The following is a 10355-nucleotide window of genomic DNA, read 5'->3' as shown; positions in this document are numbered from 1 at the left end:
CCCCCCAACTACTGAACCACAGCCAAATTCCAGGCTATCGATCATTTGGTACTAAGCTGCACAGAAAATAAATGTCAAACTTTTATTTCTATTTTATTGACTATTACAGTCTACAAAGTGTTTTGCATGATATATATGTATTATATATGTAATAATTAAATTATATATTATTCACTGTATTGGATTTTGTTCAGGTTGTGATAGCCTGGTTCATGGAAAAATAGTCTTACATCAAACTGGTCTGTAGTGCAAAAATGGGTTAGGGATGGCTAGCTTAAATGATTTTGTAACAGAGGAAAATGAATCACAGAAAGGATCAGAGTTTTCTCCCTTATATTAGAGAGTAGCTTTCATCCATCAAAATAATTGTAAAGAAAATTAAACACAATTTTTACAGTAATCAATGTATTTAAGGATCAGATGATCGATGCAGTCAAGTGGAATACTGTGTTTTACAGGGAGTTAAGAGTTAATTCACCAATATCAAGAACTGACAACTACTTACAGAGTAAATAATTATCACAAGATAAACACCTGTGGAAATCTGGGCAGAATATAGCTTAGATATTCACACACCAGAATATGTGGTGTTTTTTTCAATTAATAATACAGTTGACTTTGTAACAGTAGACCTGGTGTACATGATGATTACCAAATACAAGGTATGAGAGGCATGTTGGAAATAAGCAGTGAATCATTATTAGCTTTCTGCCTGTAATCATCCTTTCTGTATTTAACTGGTTGCCATAGGATTTAAAATCCAGAACATTCAATAAATTGAAAAATATATTAAAAAAAAAACAATGGAATGGAAGATTAGTAATCAATTCCTTTCAGGTCTTTTAATAAGTGTGTGTGTGTGTGTGTGTGTGTGTGTGTGTGTGTGTGTGTGTGTGTGTATGAAGGAGTGCATTCATTCTTTACTCACTCACTTTCTATTTTTCCTTTGTAGGCATTCAGTTGTGATATCCAGTAGAGTTTGCTTGAGAACTACCTGGCTTACGAGGTAACACCTAGTCTTCTGTAGTAAGCTGGAGCAGTATTTAAGATCATAACTTGCACAATCTTTATGGATATTAGCAGTTTACAGAATAACACCTAGTGAATACAAATATAACATACCTGGAGCTGGTGGGAACCCTGCTTGTGGGGGGTATCCTGGCATCACAGATCCAGGGTAGCCTGGTCCAGAGGGAGGTACACTACCTGGGGGATAAGCTGGATTTGGGGGATGAGCAGGATACCCAGTACCTGGAGGGTAGTTCTGTGAAAAAATAAAGTGTATAATCAAAATTACTGAATAATAAGTAATCAATGATGTTGTATAATCAGTCTCTTTACACCAATACAATATAAAAACTAAAAAAGTATTCAGTTTATTGAAATTTATGTTTCAAAACTAAATTTCTAAGCAATGAAATCAAGACAACTTCAAGTTCTCACTAAAAGTCATACGCATCAAACTGACAACAATTTCAGGCTCATTAACTGTTATCAGGTTCTGTTTAACTGTCCCACTCAGTCTTTTTAAGAACTCATTATAACCAAATAGATCTATGTATGTCTAATGGATTGTTTTTATTATGTTAGAGTAAAAGGAATTTCAAGATTACCACTTGGATAGTTAATCAAGTTATACAGGAATGAGTTATAATCAATTACTGGCATAGAAGTAACATTACAAACTGCAACAAAGGCAAAGATGCCTTAGAGAGCAGCAACTAGGGAGGAATCAGACTACTAGATCAGGTTGTGAGAGAGGGGGGGGGGATAGCACAACTGATCCATGACAGAATAGACCTAGATGTGATGCAGTTTGTCTTTGTGCTTGGAGGAAGTACCATGGATACGATCTCTCCAGAAAGGCAACTGCAAAAGAAATACTTGGCTAAGAGTAAACCACCAGTATGCCTAGCATTTGTTACTTGGAAAAGGTATTTGATAGAGAACCACATTCAGTAATTTGGTGGTCACTGAGGAAACTAGGCGAAGATGAATGGCATATGAAGGATATACAAGCTACGTACAAAAATGCAGTAATGTGAGTCAACAATTTCAGTGAACAATTAAGCATGAAGGTAGAAGTCTAACAAAGCTCAGCCCTCAGTTCCCTTCTATTCATCAGTCTTACAGGCCATTGCAAAGGAGTTTAAGATTGGTTGTCCATGGGAACTCCTATATGTTGGTGATTTGGTTCTCACAGCTGAATCCAGAGAGGAATTAGAGAAGACATTCCTGGCCTGGAAACTAAACCTAGAGTAAGATTTTAGTAAATAAGAAAGAAGACTGAAGCCCAGTATCTTCATGGAAATGGCTTTGCCTGATATGCAGAAAAGGAATAGGTTTAAACTTCATACACAGTGTACAATATAAGCAATAAACACAGGCAAATTAACAGAGAAAGTAAGCTTCATATGCAACAGATGCACTGGAGTAGTTTATACTATGAACATACCGAAAATAAATCCTCTTAATTGGATCATTCATTAGAAGTTGATACTTTTGTTACCTACAACACATAATTAACAGAGGAGATTGTTGCTTTAAAAGAATAGTAACCAAGGTAAGAACAAGCTCATGGAGCAACTACCACTGCTGGTAACAAAGGCCCTTTCCCTTAGAGTGAAGGGCAGATTTCATGATGCGTATGTTAGAAATGTGATGCTGAATTAAAGTGAGACATTTGACTTGAATGCAGAAGAAATGAAGCAAGCATGCTCCATTGGATATGCAATGTATGTGTGCATGAATGACATTGTATAAATGTGTTCCAGAAACACTGAGTAGAATCAAACGTAGTGTGCAAGGAAGAAGTGCCTGTATAGACATTTACATGCCTCTTAAATTTTGGGAGCAGAAGCCAAAGTTTTACCATGCTAAACACTTTACAACAGTATCATCAGATGACAAGAAAATATTCACTAGACTTGGACTATACGTGGAATATTTTCTATTCAAACCAAGTTACAGAGACTACTGGCTGAATGAAGAACATGATGACACTGATGTTCACACCTGGTTTTCACCAAGTTAAAATTTATGATTGTTTTCTTGCTATTTGGACATTTCTACAAGGTGCTATGGGAACAGCCATGACATCAAAAACCTTATGTAAGGAGTTCAAAAGTAAAAACATCTTGCAAAACGTGGAGATTTTCATTTTCTGTGCCAGAATAGTTTGTAATGTAAACAAGACAAAAAGCTTAATTATCAGAGTCCAGGAAAATGGTTTTCAACCATTTTTTGTCTATGAACACCTTTGATTCCTGTTTTTACTCTACTGGATCCCTATAGCCATTTGATGTTTCATAAAATGACCTTATATTTTAATAATTAAATATTATTAGGTATTGTATAGAAAAATTTATTAATATATTTTGTGTATTGTAGAAATATAACCAATTTATTGCACATGTAGGACCCCCAAGGGTCCAATGTTGTAGTCACAGGCAACCAGATGATAAAAGGGTGGGTTTGTATCAGAAATCTTAATACCACAGCTTATTCATGACTATAATGCACATAGGAGATTTGTGACAAAAATAATTACTTGATAATTACTCCACAAAAACAGAAAAAACTACAGATGGCCAAGTAGGTAGGTGGGCTACATTTCCAACATCTTGTCAATTGCTCACTACCAGTCAAACAGCAACTATTTTATTAGATTCATCCAAGAAAGGTGTTTATCACTCATTGATGATTATTGCACATCAGCACAAGAAAAAAAACCATGCTAACTTATAACCGTCATATCACTTTGTTATTCCTGCGGACACACTAGAAAGCCAGGTGTTAATTTTGACTGTAGTAAAAAATAATTCAGATACATGAAGAATAATCCTGGTGTAACCTGCAAAAATATTCCTGCAAACTGTTTAAAACCAGTTTGGTGTTCCTTGCACAAGAAACATCTATGTAAAATGAAAGTTCATACATTGGGAAGACTGCCAGTCCTGCAAAAGGATTACTCATGGAAAGTAATCCAGTTCTAGAACTGTAAGAAGAGATAATTGAGAAAGAAGTCAAGAAAGTAACAAGAGGTGTAATAATGGTACTAGATTGACAGATTGCCAATTCTAGATAATACAATTTTTAGGTGTTTCTGTTGAGTAATTTTTCACTCAATTTCTTTTTATTTAAGGCAAGTTTGTTTTTAAGTGTTCTGGAGATGGAGTCCAGGTACAAACATATGTTACCTCCAATCACTCAGGGCTGATATGATTAACTTTACACAAGTATCTTAATATGAAACAGTTTGAGACTAAAGAAACATGGATTAGGACATGAAATATGGAAATGATAACAGGAAGTGGTGGTGACACTGATCAGAAGAAGAGTGGACATATGTTGTGTATGGAAGGAAAGTAATGAGACAATGGTAAGGGACATGTACAAGTTTATATGTCAAGGGTGTCCAGAATTTATGCATGGTGTTACTATCTTGATTTCTGTAGAATTAAGAGTGTGACTTGAGTGAAAAATTGATACTAGTAGAACTGAGGACTGAAAAGTTCTAGGGTTGTAAGTGAATACCATCTCAAGATATACTTCAGATAAGTTCAAAGTGTTGAAGAAAGTGAAGGATAGAGAAAATGATAGAAAACATGAAAGATGAGGAAATTGTTGTAGTAGGAAGGGACTGTAGTAAATGTGTAGGAAGGAGTAAAGAAGGGAGTCCATGGTGCAAGGAAGGGAGAAGGTAGGAGGATTTTTGAGTTTGATGAGGAATCTGGAGTGATAATTTGTTATGCACAGATCCAGAAAGCAGTGGGTAGGTCAACATCAACTGTTGACTATTTATGGTACATTGGTCAAATAATCATGAAGGCTTGACAGAGCACAATATTGTCATCTTTAAGCTGAGAATGAAAGGTAGGAAGAGAACTTGGCAGATGTAAGACCAATTAAAGCTGAAGGTGTGAAGGAACAAAGTGAGTGAGACTGCAAGAGCTACAGGGGAAAAGGAAATGTTCTAGTATAAAGTAACTACAGAACCATCAAATTGGTGGACCAAGTTATAAAAGTAACAGAGTATCAATCCAACTAATTAGGAAGATATTAGCTTCTATGAGATGCAGTCCAGGTTTTAACCAAAACAAGCAACCACTGAAGCTCTCTTCCATTGCTAAAGAAGTTCTTAACATAGTGCAAACTTCTATACCAGCATTCATTGACCCAGAGAAGGCCTTTGACATGATAACAATCATCAAACAATAAAGAATGGTAAGGAAACTAGGTGTATATGAATGACTTATGAGAACTGTGGAAGCCTAGTCACTTTGAATAATCTACATCAGCAGTGGTAGAAATCAAAGACTCTTTTATGGCAGCTGTACTGACTTCAGTTATATTCAGTTCCATTTTCTTAACTCTTTAGCATTCAGATTATTCTGTCAAATGTAATGCTTATTTATTCATTTTGTTTTGAATTAATCATGCATTATCTTGTGTCTTCAAGATCTCAATGATGTGATTATTCATATTTAGAATAACATTATGTTGGTGGACATTTGGCTGCATTACTAACCAAACTCCTTCACTGGCTCATTCAGAGTTTATTTGTTTTCCTATGTATATCAGTTGATTTATAATTGAGTTAGATTAACAACTAAAATTTAAGTTCAGAATTATGCACTATTTCTGTATAAATATATTACAAATAAAATAGAATTGCAGCTATTATCTACAATAAATGATGGATCTGTGGATTAACTTCCAAATGTTTGTTCAGCTCTAATTCTTCAAATCTGTGTTAAATGAACTAGAGTTAATCAAGAAGTAGCCATCAGCATACCAAGCCAACTACACTACACAACACAACACAAAGAGATAAATGAATCCTTACCATTCCTGGGTACATGCCATATCCTGGATTTTTAGCCATCTGGAAAAAACAAAGGACAATAACAAAAAAATATTTAGAAATATGTCTCAGTGATTTGTTTATTAACATATTGTTTCGTATCTTTGATCAGAGCTCTTTGAACCACAATACAAAAGAAGCATATAAAACAAAGAGCAGAGTATATTGCCCAGGGATTTAGAATTTAAAAGATGTGACTGCAACTTTTAAAACTGCTGAGAATTTGTTCACTACTATATTTAGTCCTTTCAGGGTTGCTATATTATGAAACCCATTCCCCGACTACTATCATCACAACATAAAGCTTCTTTTGACCTTATGTCAATGTCCATAAGACTATAACAATCTACTTAAACATTACCATTACTAGACAAGACATTAACAAACAGGTCATTGATAAATAAAAATCAACAAAAATATATATTTGTCTTCCATTTCTCAATTTCTTTCTTTTTTTAAGAAACTCTAAAACAACAAAATGTCGGTGATGGAGAACAACCAATCATTCCTTCTTTTCAATCAGTAAGTTTGAATTGAGTTATCAAAAAATTATATATCTAATGAAAAGATCCTTGAAAAAAATCTTCAGTAAGGAAGCCATTTTCAAATTAAACACATTGACAGCCATATACTTTTTAGATACATACAAATATTTTCACATATAAACAGCATGTCAGTATTTGATATACACATCTTCATTAATATATAAACTTTGATAAATATTTAAACTATTAAAATAAGTGGAAATTATAAATACCAATATGGACCTCCTCACAAAGGTTTTATTTAAAATCAAAAGAAACAAGAGATTCAAGAATTTGTCCAACCAGTCTAATCAAGGCAAACTACCACTACGCAGAACCTCAGAGCTCTGCTAGTTTTATATTAATTATTCTTGGTAACATATATGTCACTCTGAATCCAGCCAAGCACATGACTGAAACTGTCTTCTCAGGCATATCTCTTTACTTACCTCATACCACCAAATCTCCCAAGTGGCTCCTATGTAGCTCTGTCCCACTGACATGGATACAGAATGTGACCTACACCCCTTAATAAAAATCACACACCTTTAATAACTGGGTGGCTTTTTACCAGCCACCACAAATTCTGCAAGATTACTATCCAAAAAATAAAAGCTGTTTTCACACATCACAATCTGCAAGCTCTCTTACTTCCCAAATTGCAGCTAAACCTCTTGCTCTCTGGCCAAGAAGATTACTAACAACTTTGCAGATTCTCTTATTCACAACTCTTCAACCATGAGAAATCTACAAGAAGTATTCTTGAAAAGAAAGCTCTCACATTTTCTTCCTGCTTTGCTCCAACTCCACAATATATGCACTTGAGAAAGCTTTTCTTTACTTTACAAATATCACCACTATATATACATTACCACCAACAATAAAAACATCTCCAGTCACTTGAAATCATAGCCACCAAGTCCAGGCAATATATATTTAATTAACTAAAGTTTCTACAGGATAGGGATCTATCCCTGTCTCTGAAAACATGTCACAGTGTATCCTATCCCTGAAAAGAACAAGCTTCCAGACTGAAATTGGGAGCCATAGGTCAGTACCTATGGCTCTCAATTTCAATATCTCGAAGATGAAAGTTCATCCCCAATGTTCATATGTATAGCTTTCATCTCATCTCACCTCATCTTCTTCACCCACTTATTCTTGGGAGAGTTGTGGGAGCAGAGTCCTCAAGCATGCCTTCCATCAGATCCTCTCAGAAGCAACTGTCTCCAATTGACCCAGCTGGATCCCCAAGTGAAACCAACTGAGCTTGTGGATGTTATCCAACCGTCTTGTTCACAGCCTACCCTTGTGTCTCCTGCTAGTTGGCTTTTACCTGTAATACCTGCCCAGCAATTCTTTCCTGAGACATTCTTACCACTACCCACTTGCTTTCATAAGCCAATATTCTCTTACTTTAGAGAAGTCTAGCAAAAACAAGTCACTGCATTTAAAATCAACAAAGCCTTTCCAATATACTCACCATTGCTATGAACTCCACCTATCATTTAGAGAAGTTTAGCAAAAACAAGTCACTGCATTTAAAATCAACAAAGCCTTTCCAATATACTCACCATTGCTATGAACTCCACCTATCATTTCTTGGACTTAAAGCTTTCTGCTAGATCACACCACTACAGTAACAGAGACACAGCTCTCTCCGCTTTACTCAATTAACTTCAATGTGCCCTTCAAATATGTCCTTTTTACACTTATTTTACATTAATGACTGCTTACTATTACATCATTTACAAATGAAATAACTCATTATTCCTCTTTTTAACTTTTCCATCAGGCATCATCCACATGCAACCTATGCATCTTGCATCAAACATGCACTGCTTCCATAAAGAAGGACCTCAAAAACATTTTTCAGTCTGAACATAGCAATTTAGTTTCTGCAACAGCACACAAGCAATGATTACTGCTTATTCTTAAGAAACAAATTTGTGCCGAACTTCCCTTGTCTTAGACAAGCCATTAAAACTCCCAAATTGCTACACTTCATAAACTCTCATAATCCTTTCTGGTAATGTCATGTACATAGCAAAACACAATTTGCATCTCAAAAACTAACCTTCTCCTGCATTTTCAAAGTGGAAGAAAGATCTATGATAGAGTATGTTTCCCACATCTGGGATGGTGCTGGTGACATACAATATTTGAGCCTGCATCTCAATGTAAGTCATCCAATTGAATGGCCAAATCTTACTCACTGACACAAAAAGCTCACTCACATTACAGACATGCTTCTTCACTCTGCTTAATATAGTACCACTATAATAGGTTCTAATTCTCTGAACTAGATAGTTTCATACCAATAATGTATACATCCATCTCTGCTCATCATAACCCATACAGTTTTGCCCCTCCCAGGCTTGTATAAAGTGCGGTACCCAAAACCTTCCTCCTCGAATTGTCAACATGCTGGAATATCCTTTCCACCTCTGTTTTTTTCTGTAGATCTCAACTTAGAGATTTCAAATTCAACATCAATCATATCAATCTCACCAGTCTCTGAAGACTTGTGAAGGCCATGGACACCGTTCCTTAAATCATAAAAAAATGTTCATTGAACAAAACTGGCAAAGAAAATACTTAAATGTAAACAAAAGAAAAAATAAAATTATCTTTAAAATTATTTAAACTCAAACAAAATGGCTACAAAACTATGATGCTAGACCTTTGCTCACATAACCATGTGTTTAAATATTTATTCAACTGGTATATATTGCTCCCAAGGAAGTCATCTGTCACTTTGCTTCACAGCAAGTAGGCACTATTCCTATTTAACATTTGATAATTAGATGAAACTAAGTTATAAAATTTTATTGCTTCAAAATAAAAATTCTAGCTGCACCTATTATTAATTAAAATTATATAATCAACATTTAATATCAACATTTCTAAAGATCTCAAATTTCATTACATATTTCATTTGATTATCTTAACTATATCATTGATATCAGAACCTTGAACATGGAATCATGTTCAATACAGATTTTTTTTATAATTGTATTTTGTCATCCACTTTCGGTCAAAAAATACCATTCCATGTAAGCTTTCATGTATGAAGTTTTGTCTCTAAATAATTTGAGTCTAGCACAACAAGCTAATGAAATTCTTAGAGAAGTGACAAAAAAAAAATCTATCTATAAAATATAACAGTAAACTGAGGAAACCAATGATGATTTGTACTGGCAAAAATTAAAACAAAACGTTTTGTTTGAACATTTTGCAGACATATTCAGAGCTATCTGGACTAGATCATTCTTAGTTAAGAAACTTTGCTATAGATGTAATGTCAATATTATGGTGAAGGCACATAGCTTAGTGGTTAAGGTATTCGATTCACAATCATAAGGTCATGAGTTCAATTCCCAGTGGTGCGTTCTGTCCCTGTTCCAGTCATCTCAGTTGGCAAAAGTAGCATCCTAAGCCAAGCAAAGATGTTGGCTGAAGAAGTCTAAGAAGACCAAAACATACATGTTGCTTTCACTATTTTTAAAGACTGGATTCTCTTCAATCTGCATTGTTTATATTGTCTAAACAATTTGAGCACCTGATTTTTATCAGATTTATTTCCTTTGTTTGTTGCTTTAAGTTTTAAACAAACCTTAGAGGAAGTTTTTGTCTACTAACTATTTGGATAATCTTAGTTGATCAAAATTTTTCAACTTGCTATTTTATATAGTGTGGTCTTGTATGTGAAAACTCACATTCTAATCAAAACCTTCTTTGTATTTTAAAGAAATAAATGCATCATAATATCTGGATCTGGAAACTTCTGGAAAATTGAGTCAAAGTAGCTCAATCTCTTGGCTAATGTCCTTTGAAAAGGCATTAATGCTACAGCTTCCCAATTTTAAAATATAAAGTTTTGGAACTTCAATCTAACATTACTGCAAAGAGCAAAGAAAAACTGTGAAACACCAGACTAAATCTACTTTTGGTTTCGTTACTTT

The 10355-nt window shown here is 34.5% G+C and overlaps 1 protein-coding gene across 1 annotated transcript in view; it reads right to left on the bottom strand.

Annotated features, from left to right (window-relative positions):
* Nucleotides 1-10355, bottom strand: part of LOC106869944 (annexin A7) — a 161780-nt gene that overhangs the window by 150451 nt on the left and 974 nt on the right. Inside the window, exons 2-3 of the mRNA XM_052975313.1 lie at nt 5849-5887; nt 1123-1264 (exon numbers count right to left, since the gene is read on the bottom strand). Coding sequence (XP_052831273.1) covers nt 1123-1264; nt 5849-5887 — 181 coding nt within the window. The remainder of the gene's footprint in view (nt 1-1122; nt 1265-5848; nt 5888-10355) is intronic.

This window comes from Octopus bimaculoides, chromosome 21 (genome assembly GCF_001194135.2).
Source record: "Octopus bimaculoides isolate UCB-OBI-ISO-001 chromosome 21, ASM119413v2, whole genome shotgun sequence".
NCBI lineage: Eukaryota > Metazoa > Mollusca > Cephalopoda > Octopoda > Octopodidae > Octopus > Octopus bimaculoides.
The sequence above is the reverse complement of the archived record's forward strand: the minus strand, read 5'-3'. Positions and strand labels throughout refer to the sequence as shown.